The sequence below is a fragment of the Miniopterus natalensis genome, chromosome 1, assembly GCF_054644295.1.
Source record: "Miniopterus natalensis isolate mMinNat1 chromosome 1, mMinNat1.hap1, whole genome shotgun sequence".
In the NCBI taxonomy this organism is placed as follows: Eukaryota; Metazoa; Chordata; class Mammalia; order Chiroptera; family Miniopteridae; genus Miniopterus; species Miniopterus natalensis.
This window is the reverse complement of record NC_142081.1, coordinates 113,035,830-113,058,437: the sequence shown is the minus strand read 5'-3', so window position 1 is coordinate 113,058,437 and position 22,608 is coordinate 113,035,830. Positions and strand designations below refer to the sequence as shown.

The 22,608-nt window shown below is 41.1% G+C and overlaps 1 protein-coding gene across 1 annotated transcript in view; it reads right to left on the bottom strand.

Moving 5' to 3' along the window:
• Window positions 1-19,067, bottom strand: part of LOC148094329 (cyclin-Y-like protein 1) — a 42,136-nt gene extending 23,069 nt beyond the window's left edge. Inside the window, exons 1-3 of the mRNA XM_087817637.1 lie at window positions 18,839-19,067; window positions 16,970-17,040; window positions 299-334 (exon numbers count right to left, since the gene is read on the bottom strand). Coding sequence (XP_087673763.1) covers window positions 299-334; window positions 16,970-17,040; window positions 18,839-19,067 — 336 coding nt within the window. The remainder of the gene's footprint in view (window positions 1-298; window positions 335-16,969; window positions 17,041-18,838) is intronic.
• Window positions 19,068-22,608: the final 3,541 nt, after the last annotated feature.

The window sequence follows — 22,608 nt, the reverse complement described above, 5'->3', positions numbered from 1 at the left end:
AACATTTCAACAGTGCTACAAAAAACCATGGTTCAACATACAAGGGAGTTACTTCTAAATTCTCAATTTTAATTTCTAATTTCGAATACAGTAAATATCAGTACAGCCCACATAAACAAATATCCTTTGGGATCAATAGCTTAAGGGTTGAGTCCTAAGACAAAAATGATTCACTTTAATAATGTAATAAAAGCACTCTACAGCTTACTCCAATAATGACTATATTTATTAACTAATACTAAACTTTATATCTTGTAAGTTTATTAGCTAGAATAACAAGACAGGTTTTAAAACTCACCTTTTCTTGATGTGGTAATATATTGCTAATACCAGGCTGTGGAGAGAAAAAAATGGAAGAACTGAGTCCATGTTAGGTCTGAAGGCATGTCTTAAAAGGGACTGTGGTGGGGAAGGGCCTTCCCAGGGCCCAGTGGCCATGAAATCCTCATTCAGAACAGTTTCTCATGGGCACGTTTTACCTTGTTGCAGTTCTCTGGCTTTGAGCAAAATTAGGAAAACCAAAATGCTAGGGGATATGCTGTTAGAAGACATGTTGTGGTTGGTTATTTTAATATGTAAGTTATTACACACTTCTCCTGTCATTTCCCCTTCACCATAGAATCTTTGATCCTGTACAAGATAGACCTGTTTGTACACATGCTTAAATTTAAGCCATACAGTAGTTTTTCCACCCACCCATCTTCCATCATTTCCCTAAAGGTAAATAAAATTCTCTATACCAAACCAAATCATTTAAGAACCTACAAAATCAACAGGTCTAGTTCTCCTAAAACAAGCAGTGCCAACAACACAGCATAACAGTATACAGTGTAATATTAATAACATTTATTTCCAAATTAGTTTTATAGTGTAATATTAATAACATTTATTTCCAAATTAGTTTAAGTGCAATCTTAATGAGCAGATGTACGTCCTCGGGTACTGTGTAAGGTACTGTATTCCTAAGGTATTCGCAGATTCCGTGTAATATGAAACAAAGGAGTACTGTAGATTAAGTTATATGCTTTTCCTCTTTGCTCTCAGTTTCTAAAATGAAGCTCAAAATAACTAAGGGAAAGCAAAATTGAATTTTATAACTAGGTCTATAGAATATGCGCACTTGTAAAAAGGCCTGTAACATTGTTAGTATCTAATGGGTACTTCTATAGGGCTTCAAACAGTTTCATGTTCAAATTGATTTTAAAATCAGAGAATTTGAAGCATATAAGCTGAAAAGAACCAAGGAAGTTGTGATGACATTTAATTCAACAACCCATTTTACAGGTAAGGTAACCAAGGTGAAAACTGACTTGCTCAAGGTCCCGGCAATGGTGAGCGGCAGACTCTCCCTCCTGCCCTCTCACCAGGCAGTGTGCTGCCCAAGCTTGGCTGTAATTGGGATCCTCAGAGGGGCTTTGAAAACCGCCTGGCTCCGCCCTGAGATGCTCTGACTTAACCGGCACTGGGTGTGACTCTGGGTTGCTTTGAAAGCTTCTCAGGTGATTGCAATGTGAACACATGGATTAGGGTTGAAATCAGGATCACCCTGGATGCTTTTCTCCATATAATGATGCCCCCCATCCTTCCTCAGCTCATCAAAGGCTTGTGAGAGGGAGTGTGCTGGGGGAGGGGACAGGGGCTGCGTGTGTTTAGAGACACACATTTTGAAAAAAGCTGCATCCGTGATTCTAATAAGGCTTCCCCACCCCATTGGGAACAATGCGCTACTGCCCCATAATAAACATCTTTTCAAAACCATTCCTAATAATTTTCTCAGAAAACCTTTATTTTACAAATAGTAAATGTACTGATCATTTTCAAAACCTGATGAGAGCAAATTAAAGCCTACTGTACTTCCAAAAATTAGACTAATTTGATGAAAAAAAGCATAACACCTACTTGTCTGAGCAAGGTTAGTCTTTACAACTACTTTTGATTTATATACTGTAACATCAGAACCTGGGATTCAAAAGAACCTATGGAATGCAGCCAGAGTGGAGTTGTTTTCTTACTCCTGGATGGATCTGTGTCCTGCCTGGATAAAAAGATTAAATGATTATGCCATAGGTGCCAAAGCTCAGGACTTTAGAGAGGGATGGGGCTCAATTTTTGATGAGACACAATTTGACCTCAACTACTGTTATAAGTGAGAGAAGAAAGTTACAGTATTATGATTGTGAACTTGCTGTTTTTAATTAAAGTAGAAGTTACTGAGAATTAGTAAAAAGGCTGGTACAATAGAAACAAAATTAAGTTTATGAACAAATTATGTTTTTAGGGCTGAAAAATAAAATTAGGAATGATGGTACTAATATTTCAGGTAGCATTCCCCAAACTGTTCTGGAAAATCAGCTCTCATATCCCAAGGAGACACTGATAATGCTCCTTGGACAACCCCAAAGGGTTCAGGAAGCTCTACACCCTATTTTGGTTTTATTTCACTCTTAAGCAGCTTCAAAATTTCATCTTAGGGTGTTTTTAAAGTGCATCTGCAATTGTGGACTATGTGGTGCTCGCAGAACTTACTGAATAATTTTCCGCAGCATCATGACACTGTTATGTTTGCTTAAGTATACACCTAACTGTGGCTGCGTTTCCAAAACTTCACCAAAGTAACTTTTTTCTGCTTTTATTTTCTTATATATGGATCAATACAGTGTCTCAGAGGTGTATTTATATATCTATATACATATATAACTAAATTTAAAACATCTATAAAATTAAAACCTCAGATGAACAAATTTTATTCACGAAGAAATCAGCCTTGAGAAGTTGTTCCTTAACCCTGGTTTGGTGCATTTTTCCTGGGAGAAGTGAATTTTAATACCGAAATACTGCAGGAAAAAGAGAACAGGGGAAATCTGAGCAAATCCAACTAAATGTAAAGGCAGATGCCCTGGGCCAGTGGGGGCCGAGCTGGTCCTCCTGCCAAGAGCAGCTTCCAGAGTAGCACATGTGGTTTTAGGCCTTTATCTCATAAAGAAACACTTTTCTCTAGAAAGAGTCAATGAGAAGCACCTCGCCTTGCATTTTGTTCAACAACGTCTCAGCCACAGTATTTCCTCAGGTAAAGATGAATACTTTTGGGGGGAAATTTATATTTGCTCACTGGCTTTCCCGTCTTCCATGTTCTCAGATTGAAATGGAAATTGAAATCAACAATAACTGATACCAGTTTCTTAACCTGATCATGGAAAAGAACAATCAAATGAGCTCACACATGGGTAGGGCGCCTGTAGCATAAGGTGTCTGTCACTGAGCCCGGGCAGCCTATTTTACTCACCATTGCACACTGATTCTCGTCTCGGGCTGGCAAATTGTGCTGTTGTCTAAAAATATTGTTGAGCATGAGCTATATTTTTCTCTAAGGTGATCTGGAAATACCTGAAGGGGAAGGGGAATAGAAGAAAACATCACAGTAAGTTAAGAAAAGTATGCTTTTTCTTGGTTAAAATATCAAACATGAAAGCTCAGGGGGTGTAAACAGCATGACCTGTGATATGCTAGGGCAGGAAAGGTCACCCTGGGGCGAGGTCCCCATCTCAGGAACAAAAGCGTTCTACCCTGGTGACAAACCTGGCCTGTCGCTCCGCTCTGTTCATCTCTGCCTAACTGCCTACTGTATCGGTGCTGCTGAATTTTTATAAACTAATTCAGATGAGCCTTCCTTTCTCATATTATTATAAAGCAGCTTTCAGCATGCGGTCACACTTTCCCATCAGGATCTCCCACAAATACACAAAGACAGGACAGGAAGAACACCTAGCTGATATCTTTTAAAATACAGAGCATTTAAAAACTGCCAGTAGCCAAAAATCAGAAATATCTTTATATTATCTAAAACACAATTTTGCCAGTTTCAGATGTCTTACTTCAAAGCCACTTATTCCTCATTAGCCAAAAGTTCCAGAGGGCATAATTTGAAAAGACTCACTCTTTGGAGGAATAAATTCTTTCAAGCTACAAATATTCTAACTATAGCTAAAACTCTGATATGTTCCTTAATCTATGCAGTTAACCTGTAATTTACTTTTGGGATCTCAAAAAGACAAATACAGCATAAAATGTGAAAACTCATTCGAATACTTTTATTCTAAATGGAAGGTTATCTTTTAAGAGCACTGCTATACAAGTGTAATATGGCATATAAAACACCTTAATAAAGTCAATTATGACCAAAAACCTATATATGGGGAGGGGAGAGAAGAACAGGAAAAAAATGTGCCAAGATATAGACTAGCTGGTAAAACTTTAGGTGATATTTCCTCTCCTTTTCCTGTAGTTAAAATTTTTTTCTACTATAAATGTATATTGCTTTGTATTTGAAAATATTCGTGCTAAAACATGGAAAATTTTTAATTAGGCATGGGCTCAAAGCTCCATGGGGTTCATTTAGTAAATCAACAACTTACAGTCTACTGGCCTCATCCAACCAAAGGAACACTCAACACTCTGCCATCAGTCCAGGCCTCCTCCCAACTATTCAGACTTCCCAGGATCGAGTATCTAGCATCCCCCAGAGGGGGCGCAATTAAGCCTCCTGGCAAAGCCTGGGTATACTGGCTGCAGGTTACTTTCCCCTCATCTTCCTTGAAAATTTAAAACAATTGTTCTTTGTGGTTAAAACCTTACTATTGATGGCTTACAACCACAATAAACTACAGTGACAAACATAAAGATAAAAAATGCAAATACAAAAAAATGCAAATACAAAAATACTACGGAAAACTTAGTGTTCACAGGTATCTGAACCCCTGGTGGGTCACTAGAATGGACAGAGACAAAAATCCTGCTGTATCTTCCTTCACTCGGCACAAACGGCAGAACGGATGGACTTTTACAATCTTTGCAAGAAAGGGAAGGGGTTACTTAGTAGACTTAAAGTGCAATAGCAAAGACTAGACAAATAACCAGCCTAGAAGTTTAAGGAGTGACAACCCCAACCTTACTATCAAGTCAAGTACTTGTTGAAATCCTGCCCCCGCCCATTGTGCCCACTGTCTCATCTTAACCCATTAAAAAATAAAGCTGAAGTTTACTGTTTTCTCTGTACTTTTTCACAAGACACGTTTTGGATAGTAAGAATTAATGACTTTTAGTTAACTTGAAAATTTCTAGCACTTTATGCATTAATGAAAGCTGCTCCATCTACGTTGCACATAAATGGGACAATACTGCAAAGTGCATGATCTGAATAGAATTCTTAACTAAGACTTTAGGAGGAAAGCGTAGTATGCTAATTATAGGGAGAAACAAAAATATTCTATGGATTAATATTAATTTTCTTGAATTAAAACTTTAAACTTTGATTTACACTTTAAATATAGGTTCTAAGTTTGAGTTAGAACCTATACATTTGAGATTTGTAAACTCCCCACAAATCTATTTCCACTCCCCTTCCTTTCAGAGACATGTCCTGAGAATTAAAGGCATAAAAAAAGCCATACACACTATAAGAACAAAGGGGAGGAAGCACAGCCTTGGTGCCCAGAGAGAGTGGCTAGAACAGGGGTCAGGAAGCCAGTGTGTCTTACAGAACCCAAGGCAGGCTCAGAATCCGCCCCAAATTCTTGCAGTGCAGCTCTGTCAGTTGCGAAACTTCTGCTCACTCCTAGTGCTTCCAGTTAGATAGCAACAGGCGGTCAGGGACCACCACACATCCGAGGGACGCCAACAAGTAGGACAGATCAAAACAGATGGTGACTATGAACAAGACAGGTAACAGCAAGTGTGGGAGAGGCTGTGGAGACAAAGGAACCCTCGTTCGCTGCTGGTGGAAACATAGCCTGGTACAGCCACCATGGAAAACAGTAGGGAGTGTCCTCAAAAATTAAGAACAGAGCTACCATATGACCCAGCAACCCCCCTTCTGGCTATATACCTGAGAAATTTGAAAACATTCATTTGCAGAAATATATGCGCCCCTTTGCTCACTGCAGCATTATCCCCAGTGGCCAAGGCACGGGAGGAAACAAAGTGTCCTCCAGTGAAGGTCTGGGTGAAGCAGCTGTGGGCACACACAGCGGGACAGCTCTCGGCCGCCAGCCGAGGGAAGCACTGCCACTGCGACAACACGGGGATCACGATGCTCAGCTAAACGAGGCAGCCAGAGAAAGCGAAGAGCCCCACGATTTCACTCACGTGCGGGATATAAAACGAAAACCCACAGACACAGACAACAGCACGGTGGCTGCCAGAGGGGAGGGGTGTGGGGGTGGTGAAGGGCAAGGGGCCCAGATATATGCTGAGGGAAGGTGACTTGGCTTTGGGGGCTGGGCACACAGTGCAATATACCGATCATGTATCACAGACATGCACACTTGAAACCTGTGTGACCCGATTAACCAACGTCCCCCCAATGAATTTAACTAAAAAAATCTGAACTCATAAACAAAAGTTGAAAACATTTCCTAAAATCTACATGCTAAGAACATCACTTTATTGAGTGATTACTTTAATAGAGCAACTTAGAACCTATGGTATCAGCAAATGAGTTGTCCTATGTAAAATAAACTACTGCATAAAAGAAAAGAAAATTAATGGGAGTGATAAAATTCAGGAGCAAGTGAAAACGTAAAAAAATTATTCTTAACCTCAGAAAGGCAAAAAATGTCCTTGGTAAAAGAACAAAATGCTTTATAAAAGAATGACAGGATGTAAGAGACACTGTACATTAAAGACAAGATGGACAAAACAGAGAATTATAAAGGGCTGGGGCATAAAGGCAAGGAAATCTCCAGAAGATAGAAAAAGACAAAATGGGAAATAAGAGGGAGAAGAACTTACAGACTCATGCAGGAATCCTGGCCTGAGAGTTCCAACTTCTGAGTAATGGGAATACCAAAAAAAAGAAGGAATAGAGGATATAGGAAAGAATCAAAAACAATTCCCTGAAAGCAGATCAGACCTGCAGCCTTGATGGCCACAATAAAAAGGAAAGGTACATAACAAAACATATTATAAATTCCAGAATATCAGGAATAGGGAAGGTTCTAAAAGTTTCCAGGGAAGAAAGGGGTGGGGGAATTACTAAAATTGGTAATATATAACGTATCATCCAATGTCAACAGACTTAAGAACTGTAGTGATTAACAGTAGAAATGTCTTTAGAACGGAAAAAATTAATTTCAACCCAGAATTCTATATTTTATTAAACAGGAGGCATTTCAGAGAGGCTAGATCTCTAAAAAATTTCTGCCCATGTATCCTTTCCCAGGAAAAATTGCTCCAGTAAAACAAGGGAGTATAAGAAGACAGGGGAAAACATACCACCTAGGACAGCGATTTTCAACCAGTGTAAGGGCAGGACACTGTGGCGCAACAAGAATTCTTAAAACATGCAATACCTGACTATTCCCTTAGATTCTCAAATAAAACAATGACAACAGCCAACACAACAAGAGATGTCCAGTGTGACTTAATCAAAATTATAACTACCTTTTTTGTCAGATCAACAAAAAATATATTTTTTGATGTGCCACAAAATTATATATATTTTTTAAAAAATATATCTTTATTGACTTCAGAGAGAAGAAGGGAGAGGGAGAAGAAGAGAGAGAGAGAAACATCCATGATGAGAGAGTCACTGATCAGCTGCCTGCTGCAGGCCCCCAACTGGGGATCGAGCCCGAAACCCAGGCATGTGCCCTGACCGGGAATCGAACCCTGATCTTCAGGATCATAGGTCGATGCTCAACCACTGAGGCACACTGCTTGGACCACAGAATTTTAGTCATTAGTTTATGTGTGCCGTGAGATGGAAAAGGTTGAAAATCACTGATCTAAGACATAGGGGACCCCACACAAGAGAACAGTTATGTGAGCTCCCAGGTGACTTTAAAGAAATATGCCACAAAACAGGCACAGAGCAGGCCTAGGGAAAGCAAGTCTCTGCTAGACTAGGATAACAAGAGGGGGGAGATTGCTTCCAATAAAACATGGAACTCTGTTTAGGAAATGGAAAATATTTTTGACAGGCCTGTGACAAATGTTACAGAATTTTGGGAAAAAATATTTGTTAGAAAACAAGAAGTGAATATAGTCAAAAAATTAATTCCACACACACAAAAGTGAAAACTTACTAGGTATTATGTTAATGTAGCATAAACGTAGTATTTCTGTCTGATAGCCATCTTTCTCTGCCAAACTACCAGATTGTTAGGAACAAAAAATTTATTTTGAAAGCAGGGAGACCAGCCTACTTGCTGCATCTGGCTGTGTGAGGTCATGGTGACTAGGAAGAAGGGGTTGGGATTGTCCTGGAGAAGTGCTCAAGTTTCAGTCACATAGGGGTCCCAAAACTGTATACACACTGTAACAGCTGGTAACACACTCAATTTTCACTCCTTTCCAGGTTTAACTGATTTGAAATAATGGGGGAAGACAGGCTAAGCTTTGAGCAGAGAAAACTTATCCTAAAGACCCACCAGACTTTCTTCTATGGGGATTCATACAAGATAAAGTTTACGGTACAAAACCAGCCAACAGTCAACAAATTGAGGGCCCAAAATACTGAACCAAATAATTCTTGCTGTTTGCGATTCCATTGCTTTGCCTTATCATCTGTGCCTGGACCAGAACGGTCATCAGTTTGAGAACAAGCAGTGACCAAAAAATTACTCACTTCTATAGATTTTTTCAAATTCTGAAACTGAACTATATGTTACCAAACACTGACTTGATAATCATTCAAAGTGCATGTACATCTTTTGGGACACTGTGTATTTGAGAAAAAGAATGAAGGGTATACAAGAAAGAGGCACAGCCACAGATCTACATGGCTCAGCAGTAAAAAAATATTTACATAATATAATAATGTAAACATTGATTCTGATTTAATAACAACCATGTTACATGTTGAGAGGAAAGGGGGAGGGAAAGAAGGCCACCCTGGAGTTGAGAAAGCTAAGCTTTCAGCTGCTATGACAATAAGTCAATAGATGGTGCTAAAAAGTGACTTAGCTATTATATTGTTTATTTTGTAAAAAACAAGACTAAAAGTTAAGGAAAAAATTTAAGGCAGATCTTTATATCACAACCAAGTTATTGAAATTTAACTTAAAGGTCAGAACCTCTTAAAAAGTGGGGATTACTAAGTCAAAAGCTTTCCTGAATATGTAAGTTTGATAATTAAGATAACAGAAATGATTTAGAAAATCTACCAAAAAAGGGCCATGTTGATGACACTGGGTCCATTATATACTTTTAAAAATCGTGGCAGACAATTTTAAATTCAGATTATTAATTCCTTACTTAACTTTTCCAGTGTTTACTTACATGGTGTGAAGAGCTGTTCCTCCTCTTTCCTTGCACTAAGAATAAAAAGAATAAGTGATCAATGCAGATACAAACGCCGCAGGGAAACAGTTATGATTCCCTGACAGATATCAACATGTAAAATAAGACAAATTAAGCTCCATTTCTTTTATCACTTCCCCAAAATTTATAATTTAAATCACCTGGCAAGATGAGTTCCATAAAGTAGAATCTTTAAACTCAGTTTGACTGTTCTGACCTAAGATATTCTGTATTGGTACAAATCAAAGCCGCTCCATGTACTGAAGAAAAGGCAAAGCTAATTAGGCCGGGTGAGAGTCAGCTAATGAACAAGTTTAACTGCTGCATCTCTGAGCCACTGCTCAGCCCCGGTTCCTAATTCTGCATTTACACCCACTTTACTTGAGTCACCAGCATCTAGCAGTTGACGGCTCCAAGAACCAGTTTCTGGCCAGGCCCCTGGAAGCATCCTGCACCACTGACTGGTAACCACCTGGAATATCCTGCAAAGGATCCCATAGTTTAAATTGTAAAATGAGTGTGGCTAACCTAACTAAACACCTACAACACAAAATTGTTTTGCTCTCAAAAAGATATGAAAAAACCCAAAAGCTCCAAGAGGGTCCTGGGCTGCACTTTGTGCCCCCCGCTGCCTCCTGGAAGGTGGGGGGGCATCACAGGCACCTTCCTAGGACTGAAGGCAGCTTTTCCTTTACTGTCTCCCCCTCTCTACATGAGAGCAGCCCATGGTCCCAGAAGAAACCGAAATACAGCAATCCTACCGAAAACGATCAGCTCCAGAAAGTCAAAATGCACACGTACCGTGAAAAGGCATGTTAAAAAGCCCCACCGTTACTGTGCTGCGTTAATTCAGATCCACTGGAGCCTGCCCTTCTCCTGCCTCTGCTGTCTAATCAACTGAAAGCTTGATCTGTGAGCCTTTTTAAGCAAGTAAACACGATTTAACATAACATTAAGGAAAATAAGCAGGCAAGCAGGGTGATAAAATCCTACAGTTCTGACTCTTTTCCTAAGACAAACAGGGCACAGGAAGCTGACACTAGTTTCCCTGCTGATGCTGAGCTTCTGGGGCCCCGCAGGCCTGTCTGCTCTGATGCCCCCGGGCAGCCCTGCAGCAGGTGAGGGAGCTGGGAGGAGCTGGAAAGTTCTAGATGTGGGGAGGATGGAGCATTTGGTTGAGCGCTATGTAAAATAAAGCCAAAATCACAAATTCAATCCTCACACATGAACAACTGATTTTTTTGATTTGTTCAAATAAAAACCTAACTGTGACCTAAATTCTATCTTGACTTACCATGCATTTGATATTTCTTTAGGAAAATTGTTGTTGCTCTGGGATGGTCGGAAGGGATTAACTGTAAATACCACTCTGTATAGGAAGAAGAGAAATAAGCATACTGATTTAGTTGAGTAGAAAAATACAAAATTTAAAAAATAGCTATACATCCATTTTAATCACTTAAACGGAGTTAGAAAGAGTTTTTTGTGTTTTTTTTTCCATTTTTTAAAAATGTATCTTTATTGATCTCAGAGGAAGGAAAGGAGAGGGAGAGAGAGAGATAGAAACGTCAATGATGAGAGAGAGTCATTGATCGAGCCTGCAACCTGGGCATGTGCCTTGACTGGGAATCGAACCCTGATCGCCTGGATCCCATTTAGATGCTCAACTGCTGAGCAACGCCCGGCCAGGCAAAAAAGTTTTTAAGTAATGGTAACAAGACAATTTTAGTGAAGTCAACAACATAAAAATTCTACCGGGGTTATTAAAAATTGCAAGATCTTTCTAGATATGAGGAATCAACCCAGGCTATATCTTAGACTTTTTTTAAACTTGCACATAAGTAATCTAATTTAAATTGGGATATCATATATGTGCTTTCCCCTTTCCACTTATCAATTAGAAATATAGTCACTCTCTTTTATGCTGATATTACTAGCTCATTCCAGAAACAGTCTCAAGAAACAAGTTACACTGTGGCCAATTAGCATCAGATACCAGCTAATACATCAAATAGGCCCAAATCAAGTGAGCTGCTTTTGGAAAATGTTCTTTACACACGTAGGCTGATTCTAACTCCATTCAGATAATGAACTTACTTAGTCAGCTGAGGCTTACTTGGGGCTGTTCATCGTGGCGCATTTTAAAGGACAGCATAAGAGCTCAGTGCTCTAATCTACAGGAATAGTTTCATGACAGTGACTTTTTATACTTTTGACAAAGTGATTTTTTAGTTCTGCTCTCAATTTCCAAAGCTAAACTCTGACTTCTTCCTTCCATGCCCCATGATTAATTTGGGGCTTCAATAAGAATTCTTTCTCGGCCTGATCACAGGGCTGCTTGCAAACATGAAATCTGCTGTGAACACATAAAGTAGGTCCCCTGCAGCGCACCTTGCACCGAGGTGGGATAATCTTCTACTTAGGCAAGAATAACAAACATGTACTTGAATTTTAATAACACACAGTTCCCCACTATATGCAATTATAAAGTTGTCATTTAAAAAAAACAAACCCTATGATAGGCCTTAGCAATGTCCATCTCAAACCATTTAACCAAACTTGTAAGAAAGTGGACCAAGGTCCTGACGGAATAATGGTTCAGGCGACACTCCCCACGTCACATAATAATGGGCCTGTTTTTAAAAGGACATTTGGAGGTCAAATATAAAGACTATAGCCCTGGTTCTTGGAGAATCAAAATGCTCACTGATATGTTAAAACTATAGTAATGAATAAAGTCTAACATCATGTCCAAATGTATTTACCTAGAAGACTTTCCCCTCTGAGTAACACAGTTAGAATGTTGCCCAAACATCATTGGGGACTGGCTGGTTTAGCAGACATCTGAGCTGTCGGCTTTGACAGTCCCGCCAGCAGAGAAATTAAATAACTGAGCCAATTGCCTTGTGCTTCAAGGAAGCTCCTTCCCTGAATTTCAAGTTTATTAAATTGCTTTTGAAGACACTATTCTATTCAACATTTTTTTGTAAAAAACTCATACAATTATTTTAAAGGATTTTCCCCACATATTTGAAAAATGAGACAATGTGAGCTATTTGGAAAAATAAACCAACTCAGTTGTGTACAAAGTGAGAGGCAGAGACTATCAGAGCAGCCTCTAAGCTCCAGGTGCTGAGAGAATTCAAGACTATTTCCTACCAAAAATAATGCAAATATACTGAATTTGAATAAAAAATAACACATTTGCATAAGTAGCCATGTTTGTATAGATGCCTATGCCATGATATAGTTAAATTAATAATTTCATTGGAAAGCCCAAGAAAAGTATGTACTTCAGTCAAGGAAGCTGCAGGCTTACACACACACACACACAAAACAAGATGTGCTGCTATGGCTCTAAATATAAAAATCAAGAAGGCTGGAATGAAAGAAATGACAATATGCAGAAAAAAACAAAATTAGCTCAAGTAACAAACAAAAAGCTGGAGCTTCCCCTACCCTACACCCGGTCCTAGGGCAGGCACATGCCCCAGGGCTGGCCGATCAATCCCAGCTGGTCTGGCACCTCCCAGGAACCTCAGAGAAAGGCAGAGCTGACCTCTAGGACCCTTAGGGCCTCTGGAGCTCTGGGCGCTGACTTTACCAGCATGAGGAGGAAGCCTTTTCAGGAGAAATCCACAGGAGCAGAACTGACGCGAGTTCTGAGAAGCTCATTTAATTCCTGAATCAAGGAGTACCTTGGTTTTTACTCTGTGAACTCTGGTCATACAAGTCAGTGGTTTTAAACTTTTAAATCTCCTTAGAAAAGCTTTTTAAAACGAAATGACCAGGCCGAAAGGTTTGGTTGTTTTTATGGCTCAATGCATACAACTAAGTTGCTTTCTAAAACAGGTGAGGGCACACTAGTGTATAATGCCTCCAAACATACTAGTTTTAGCTTCTACCCCAGCTTTAATACTTAAACAAATCCTAGTTATGTGAATGAGGAACCTCACAGTGTCTCTAATTTGCATTTCTTTGATTATATGGTTTGACCACAGTTAACAGTGTTATTTCCACCTTGGTGAGTAGCCTTTTGTTTACAGGTACTGTATGTATTGTGCCCACGAGAACCCTAAGGTTATTAATTTGCATGAGCCTTTCATAAAATATTTTCTGTTTATAGCCTCCAACAATTTTATATATATGTATAACTTCCACTTTTTGCTAACGACAAATACTGCATCACTATTTTATAGTATGGTTTTAAGCAGCATTTTTCAGAAAGACATTGATTTCAATTTATTCCAATGAAATAGAAATGTCAGAAGTTTCTAGGCCAGCTGCTGGGCACCTGTTCACTTAAGGTTCCTGCATGTACTGACTGCTCTATCCCTAAACTACACATTGTGTTTACTATACATTGTATTGGTTTCCTGACCCATAACACGAAATTTAGACTCTAACAAGTGGATTATACACTAATGATTTTCTCTCTCTGAGTCTGCACTTCCCCCCAGGCAGGTGGCTCCTTCCCCAGGGCCTGGAGCTGGCTGCCCCACCCAAGGGCACAGGGTGCGCTCCTGGGGCCCCCAGGCTGCTGCTCCTTGAGCCTTGCTTCCTAGGAAGCCTCTGCCCCTCCCAGCTCTGGCTTCCAAACCCCCTCTGCAGCTGGCTCGCCTTGGATCTCAGGGCTGCCTTGTTGGAGTCCTCAACACGTGTCAGTGACTGTGACCGAGACGGGACAGTTCCCACAGTGAAGTACACCCTTCTTCCATTATGTATTTTTAAAGGTACTTTGCTCAGTGTCTTGGACTTTTAGGAACATTCCTCAGTAACAATTTACCTCAATTTCATCTCAAATTATGGAATGTTACTGTTTTAACCCTGAAGTTTAATTACTCTAATACACTGGAAAAAGGGTGTGTGAAAAAAGGTGATCACATGACATGTCACTCTATCAGTCCCATCCCTGTGTCCATCCATCTGAAATTCACATTCCTGCTCCAGCAACCTGATGTTCAAACCTCGGAAAACTCAATTTATACCACTCAGAGCCTGTCTCCTCACATGTAAAGCAGATAAAATTCCTATATTACTGAACTCAAAACACTGTAAGGGTCAAATGAAATGCAAGAGGAATTTATGTACTATATATAGAGCACCAAGAAATGACAAAAAAGCTTTCATAAATTAATTCAAAAGCAAAATATGAACATTTAGTATCATTCACAGGAAGTGTATGAAGTGCCCGCTCATTAACCAGCACCCCCACGTCATCTTAAGTAAATGTGAGCCTTGGCTGCCCGTTGAAGGGAAAGGAACCAAAGTCACACAATTAGCAGGAATTTCAGCATTTTTGTAAAATAAGCAAATACATATTTCCCCTGCTTTGTCATGTACATCACTGGATGTCCTCTCCTTCCTTTTCCATGTAACTTATCCTGGAGATCACCACACAGCAGGAAAGAGATATTTTATTTTTTATAGCTCCATAGTAGTCGACTGTGGGGACGTACTAGTTTATTTTTCTGTGACTTGTCATTCCTATTGTGTCACTACATTTAGATTTACTTAATTTCCTTAACTCGGCCCATTTTAGGCCCTTACAGTTTCTGTTCAATCCACGGTTGACTCCCCTGCGCTACTCTGCCCGCCGTCTACCTGACACCCCTGCATCCCCCCTTCTCACCCGGGAGCTTCTCTCTCTCTCCCTCGCTGTTCCTCTCTCTCTCTATACAATTAGCATCATTTCCCTACATATAATCCTCCAGTGGCTTCCCATTACTAGACTAAAATTCGTATTTTCTGTCAAGGCCCACGGGCATGCAGCTCTGAACGCACTGCCTTCCTCCTCCCGGCGCCCGTCAGTCTCCTCAGCACACACCCCCCCCCCCCCCCCGGGGCCTGCTGTTCGTGGCCTGCACTCTGCGCACCCCCACCTGAGGAACCTGCCTGGAGCGTGTTCACAGGGCTCCCTCATTTTCAGACCGGCTCAGTGTCACTAAAGGGAGCAGCCGTCTTTAACCCTGACTTTCTTGACTGTCCATGTGCTGTCTGCCCCTAGGATCCTCTAGAATGTAGAAACCTTTGCTAGGGTGTGAGCCTGGCCTTGAGTATCACTGTTTGTCCTGCATCTGGAATGGTGCCCAGTAAATATCTAACTATTTCAGTGTACCCCAAGTCAATTAAGTTTCTCCCAATTCTCTTATAACTCCTAAGATTTTACCTAATGCAATCTTCTGATTTATCATCTAAGATCAGCACTTCTTTCAGATCTTTGCGTATTTACTCAGAATTAGAGACACAAAATCCCCCAAAAACCTAAAAGAGAAGTTCTGCTGTCCAGTGAAAAACCAATGGTGACTTTACTTTGGGATAAGAATATTTACTGTTAAAATACCTTAACTGCAAAATGACATCCCAATCAAGATATAAGAAAGCATACCATCTGAAGTCTACAGGTCAGTATAATGCATCTGTTTTTATCTGGGTCCCAGAATAAAGCATTATAATGGGAGTGTGTATGGTTTCACTTTGGACAATGGCCCATCCTAAAGACTGGGCACCTGAGTGATGCTCCAACCATCTGAAGGTACAGGGACAGTTATGAAAAGGCCTGCAGCAGAGCTCCACGCAGTTGCATAGAAATACCCCTTGGAGTGCCCTCCAGGGGTCAGGCACACGTCCAGGGGCTTTATGTCATTACTTCTCTTTATAACAAAGAGCTATAAAGCAGCATACAAACAATGATTTCATTTTTGTAGAATCACATGTTATGTTTATATGTGTACAAAAGGTTCAGGAAGAATAAACACCGAAATATTAATAAACGTTCTGGGTGTTCTCAGCATAAGCGAGTGACTTTTCTGTATTTTCCAATCTTTTACATCAAATGCTTATTAATATTGTCACCAAAAAAAGAGGGTTTAAAATAGCTCCTGGAAAGAGTGAAGATCTGCTGCCCAGAGGTTTTTCCTCATAGTATTGCCAGTTCCTTCCTACGTACCCCTCAGGGGCAGCGGGAGGAAGGATCCCCTGAGAGAGCACCTTGAGCCAGCAAATTAGCAAAGCTCATGAGGTCAGGACACGAAAGGCTATGTGAGCAGTTGGTGAGTAATAACAACACTGCATGACAGGACCTTAGTGTCTTTTTTGTGTTACTGAGGCCACCATCGGTTATATTCGATATACTGTTAGATAAAGGCAAGGTGCTACACAAATTCTTTTAAGTCTGTCTGAAATCTGTACTAGGCTCTTAAGAATATCCCCTGGAAATGACTTCAAGAAACCACCTTCTGTTCCAGAAGAACAAGGCAGAGCATCATTCAAGCGTGATTCTGTGTAAGAGGCACATGGTTCAATTCTCCAGCACAGAAAAGCCAGAATGTTTTACATCTAAGTAGGTATTTCCTATTTCCAGGGAAATTGATGTAAAATTGTCTGAAATACAGACATTAAAAGCAAATTTTCAGTGTCCTTGGACTTTACATTTACCATTTTCACCTTGTTTCTACGGAAACTTAATAACAGGCAAATGCTGAAATTGAGGTTTCTCATATCACGGTATTGAATGTGTCTTCAAAATTAAAAACAAGTTGAAATAGAAAATCTATCACATTAAACATAAAAGGCAATTCTATACTTTGAACCCTGTCTTTCCAGCTTTTCCGCTTTACATTACTCACTACAGGTTTGTGCTCACGCCCTGGTCCTTGACCTGCCCTCTCACCAGCTTCTCACAAGGTCCCTCTGCGTCCGGAGCTCTGTCGGCTTCCATCCGAGGCTGTCGGAACACACTCCCTAAAACACAGCAACTCGCACCCGGGGAAATTCCTGCTCCCCCGTGACTTCTGCTTTGACTCTTACCCACTGTGATGAGTTTATAGACACAGGGGGAGCAGCCGTTGCTTCTGAGTTGTATACAGTGATTTCAAACGGGAGTAATCACGATGGGAGGAAGTTAAAATAGGCTCGCTTTATGGAGAAATATGAAATATAAGCTGCAATCTAAAGAGTTTGTAAGCACCACAGAAACTGAATTTGGCACATTTCCACCTGCACGTCAGCCTCTTCTGCTCAGCAGCTGTGCCACAGTCACTTCACAGCCTAAGTCTCGGTTTCCTCGGCAGCAATGGAGGGAGAGTATACACGGGCCTTATTTGCAGTTAGAAGGGCCAAAGGAGATACACATGGAAGTGAGTTGTACACCTTAAAAGAATTAAATCAAGGTCCTCTTTAGCCTCTCATCCAACACTACCCATATTAACTGGTTTATAAAATCACTCAGAGGCTTACCTGGCAGCGCCAAGCAGAGCGAGCAGAAGTTTTCACAGGTACTTACTTGCCTTGTGTTTAAAGTTACACTTAATTCATGTAATTTGTTCATTTATTTCACAATATTTGAATATTCTGAAAAGCAAGTACTTTTCAGTTACAAAGCCATGTGCACCATCGGGGTGAATTCACACGGCTAATTATTCTAACATTTAAAGAAATTAAAAGCTCAACTAGAGTTTAAATAGAATAAGAGCTATAGTACATTTGCTCTATGAAATAATCTCTGGCATTTACATCAAACAAATGAACCAAGGGGGTTTTAACATCTTTGTGAAAGAATGTTTTCTACTTCAAAACCACAGTCTTCATTAGCTACACTGTCATCAGGCTTATTTTCCAGCAAGTACTTCTTCTCCCTCCCTCTCTCCTCCCTCTCCCCCCCCACCCCCCTTTAGGCACCTGGTCTTCAGAAATTCTACCTCAACATTCCTACAGTTAGACAGGAATCTCCCTGCAGGAGGGAAGGGGACCTAGAGGGCGCCATGCAGACGAACGTTCTGAAGATATATTTGTATCAAAGTAAATAAATTAATCAGACTCAGAGGGTTCTCCTTTGTGTAAAACAACAACCAACCAAAATAGTATTCTCGGTAGCACTGGCAGCACATTACACATCACTCAGTAATTTCAAGTCCCTCTCCCACCATTTCCCTCTGTATTCAAATTACAGTTGGGAGGAATAAAGCAGCTTCTAGGCAGCCAACTGAACACAGCCTACTTAAGACCACCACATAGAGTCCATGTCAGTTGTCTATTTTGAATTGAAATAATCAACTCTAACATCTTTGCAGTTGAACTGTCCTGAGTATCAACTATCTTAACAGGTGGGAGCCAGGGTATCCCCAGCCCCTACCTGGTTCCTTCATTTAAGTACCTTATGGATAAGTAAGGAGAGGGAGATGGGATGGATACTCTGAAATTGCGGTATTCAAGTTTTCACTGACAAAAAGGAGAAAATATACCCAAAAGTCTTCACAGAGGCCCACGAGACATTAAACAGAGCCATAAACAGGAAGGGCCAAGGTGGAGTGTCTCAGGCTGGGTTGGGAGTAAGAACTGGGCGTTTGGGTACTGAACAGGGAAGGAAACTGGCCAGACAGGACGGGAAGGGAATAAGGGGTGGGGATGCCAGGAAGAGCCAGCTCCAGGAAAGCCGGCTCCAGGCAAGGAGCCTGAGGGGGTGGCTCCCTGCTAGGGGACCCTGGGGTCAGCACAGGACAGAAGTACTCCTGAGAGCAGTGAACACCTGCCACCTCCTTACCATCGGGCATTTCCACGTCACTGAGGCGCAGGATAGGGTGGCCATCACAGAACAGGGAATGCAAGTTGTCAAGTTCCATGGCAGCCGTGGCTGGTGGTTCTGCCACTGAGTTCCTGGAGCCCACCCCATACACAGGAGTCTCATATTCCCGAGGCCGCCCCCCAGAGTGCTGGCCCAGCTTGGGGCTGGCATTGGGCTTCAGGCAGCAGCAGGACAGTTTGTTCCCCATGAGGACCCTTCACTCCTTGCTGCTGTCACTGCCTTCACTCAACAGTCCCACCCCCCAACTCCCAACAGTGCCAAAGCCCTGTACAGCACAGGGGCCACTGGGCTGCCAGGCCCCGGGCAGGGCTCAAGGCCTGGCTGTGCCCCTGCTGCTGCCCCCCCTGCTGTCAGCTGTGACCGCCTCCACTGAGCTGACTAGTCTGTGAGGACGGCGAGCAGCCTGACTTATTCCAAAGGTGTGGAGATCAGACAACTGCTGAGAATCACAGCCACCGCAAGAAGAGAGCACAGCCGAAGCTCCTCCTCCTTCCACAGCTGCTTCTCAACTGAAGGCAGTTCACCTGGTTGGCACCAGCCAACCAGAGCACATTCCGCGGTCACCTGGTTACGAGGGAACAATCCCGCCCAGAGTTCCATCCAGGCCCCCACCTTACAGGGAAGGCAGTGGTTCAGGATGCCCCTGCCCTGCCCTGCACCCACTCCACCCCCTTACCAAGTGCACAGGCCTGGCCCGGTCTCAGCTTCCATACATAATTGCCTAACCAAGTCCAATGTTGTCAGGAGGGCAGGAAAGCTACAAATGCCATCGGCTATGGCATTGGGGTGAAGAAGTAAACAGGAAGCGAGAAAGTGAAGACAGCAACTGAGGGCTTCTCTTCCTGAGCATTTGGCTGAGAAGAGAGATGTGGCAGTAGTGAGAGGGAAACACACTGCTAGGATATGTTTATTCTTAGATGAAAAATACATGTATATTTATATGTTAAAGCATAAGAGCCAATGCAAAAAAAAAACAGAAGTCAGAGGAGCCGGGAGAATGACAGGAGCAAGGCCCCCGTGAGCAGGAGGGACACACTCAGAGCAGGGATGTACAAGCTCTGGAAGGACAGAGACGCCAGGAGGGAGCAGGACCTGTGCGGCCACAGAGACATTTTTGGTAGGGGGAGACTTAGGAATTGCTCGTCGGATGACCTCTGTCTTTATTTTAATAGGCTCCTACAGGGAAAGCCTCTCGGAGGGAGAGGGTGAGGTGTCGAGAAGTGTGCACTTCAGAAAAGCTGGAAGTACCCAACAAAACCCAAATATCATCTTTCCTCAAAGGTGGGTGGGTTCAAAAGAAATTTGAGCAAAACCAAGTAGCTCTACTATAAATAGATGTCACAGAAGTAGAAGAGAAGGCTAATTATTTCCCCAAATAATTAACAGGAATAGCACCAACTTTTGGAGAAGAGTAGAGAAAAATTTAAGACAAAAATGACATGTAACTGAAAAAAGTGTGAACTTTTACAAGCCCTTTAATCACACATGTGCCAAAAAAATAAAAAGGAGCAGAGGGAGTGTTCCCCTTTATTAAAAGGACAGCAGGAGGGAAAGGTCAGCTCAAAAATCAGAGAAGCAGAGATTATTAATATTTAATAGTTTAAAAGATATAAGTAAGGTTTAGTGACAAGAACAAGCGATGTATTAAAACTTAGAGACCACAGTGAGTGGGAAAGGGCTCGATGAAGTTCAGTTTCAGTAAACAACATGGAGTTAAATCCTTAGGACCTAGTGAACGAATTCCATGGTGATAATATTATTGTCTAACGTCCTAGGAATGTCATTAGATACCATTCTGGATGACTCTTGTACACTTGATGGATGCCTAAGTTTATGTGACCAAGTAGTGCCTGCATTTATCAACAGATCCACACAAAAAGAAATGCATGACCTTGAATATTAAAGAATTTTAAACTTGTTAAGCCAAAAAATAATAGAAACAATTATTAGGAAAGTAGATTTTAAAACATTTTGTTTAAAGAAAACATTGCAGAGCAGTAAGAAAAAATCCTCTACTTCTATAACAGTAGCAAACCAGGGAGAGCAAAGGGAAGTGAATAGGAGTGATATGATTTGAGTTAGGGCAGAGTTTGATTTTGTGACAGAAACGGAGACCTTGGTTTTGCTCCTGATGGCTGAATATCCCCTGGGAGGACTGTATGATCAGTGTTTTACATGGTCTGGTGTGAACTCACTCCATTCATTCATTCATTCATTCATTCATTCATTCATTCATTCATTCATTCATTCAATACCCATTCAATACCTGAGCCTTTACCACAGCCTACATGCATTTTTAGGTGCTGGGGATGTTGCTTTCACCAAGATAAACAAGGTGCCTATTCGCATAACATTTATTTCTAGTAGAAGAGTCAACACACAGTGTTGCCCATCACACCACAAACTCATGGCTCAGGATGGCTATTGATCTCCAGCTATTCTGTCTTCATTACAGACAGCAGGGCAAAATGATAAGGGAGATTTTTTTCAGAATATCCACATGGCACAGTGCTTACATATTACTGCCTTAAAGACTAGTCACATGGCCACACCTAGCTGCAAGAGAGGCTCGAAAAATGTAATCATATAGCTCACTAAGTAAGACAGAAGAGAAAAGTGATTATTGGAAAGTAGCTAGCCCTGTATGCCACAATATGTAAGGAAAGATTAGAAAAGTTTCAACTTCAGGAATAATCATGATAAAATTTCATAGCCTTTTGTAAGCATAAGTGAAAATTTTATACCAGCAGGTCTGTAATAATCTTTTCTGAAGCAAACAGGACAGGAACAGCGGAGAGAGGTTTAAGCTATAAAATGAAACTAGGTTACATAGAAGAAAGATTTTCCCGCAGTCAAGTGATCAGGATTACATAGAACATGGGTATTGTGACTAATAGGGGTCCAGCCTGAGGATTATAACGAGTGGTTCTTACAGAAAAGGATTTTGTGTGTAAGTAATATGCATATTTTTCCTGAGCTGAGCTGATCATCATCGTCATATTCTCAAAGGCATACGTAACAAAAATGCTAAGAATTACTATACCTGATTTGATGGGGAACAACTCTCCTTCCCAACTTCAGAAAATTATAATCCAGATTTGTTAGGAAGTAGGGCATTCGATGATGTTGATATTCACATTTCAGTAAACTGTCCGGTGCCTCTTCCACCTGGCCCTTTCCAAGCCTTCTGAATTCTTCTCCCATCTTCCCTCTTCTCACAGCATGTAGGTTTCTTTCTGCCAAGTGAGTCAATTGACATGAGAATTTTAATTTATTTGATATGATGCTCTAAAAAAATAATAAGGGTGTTAGTTTGCCACACCATCAGGGCATTAATGTTTATTGGACAGGTCAGTTTCAGCCCCAAAGGTCCACTGTGATTACAGTCCCAATCTCGGGGCATTTTATGAGACCAGTTCTAAGACAGGCCTGCAGTGTTAGAGGAGGGTTTTTTTCTTTTCCTTTCCTTCCTTTTCATTTCCTTTTAGGTGTTCAGTAAGTTTACTAAATAAGTATCAGCAGAAAAAATGCCCGTCTCTCTGGTGAGTTCAGTGAGGTGTATGTGCATCACATATTTAATGGTATCTAGCTGGCTAGCTGGCTTTAATATACCCCTTTAAAAAGAAATAACCTGCTGACCTGTAGTTTATGATGAGAAATCAGCTGAAGAGAGCTCCTTTGTAGGTAACAGCTTGTTTTCTCTTGCCACCTCTAAGATTCTCTCTTTG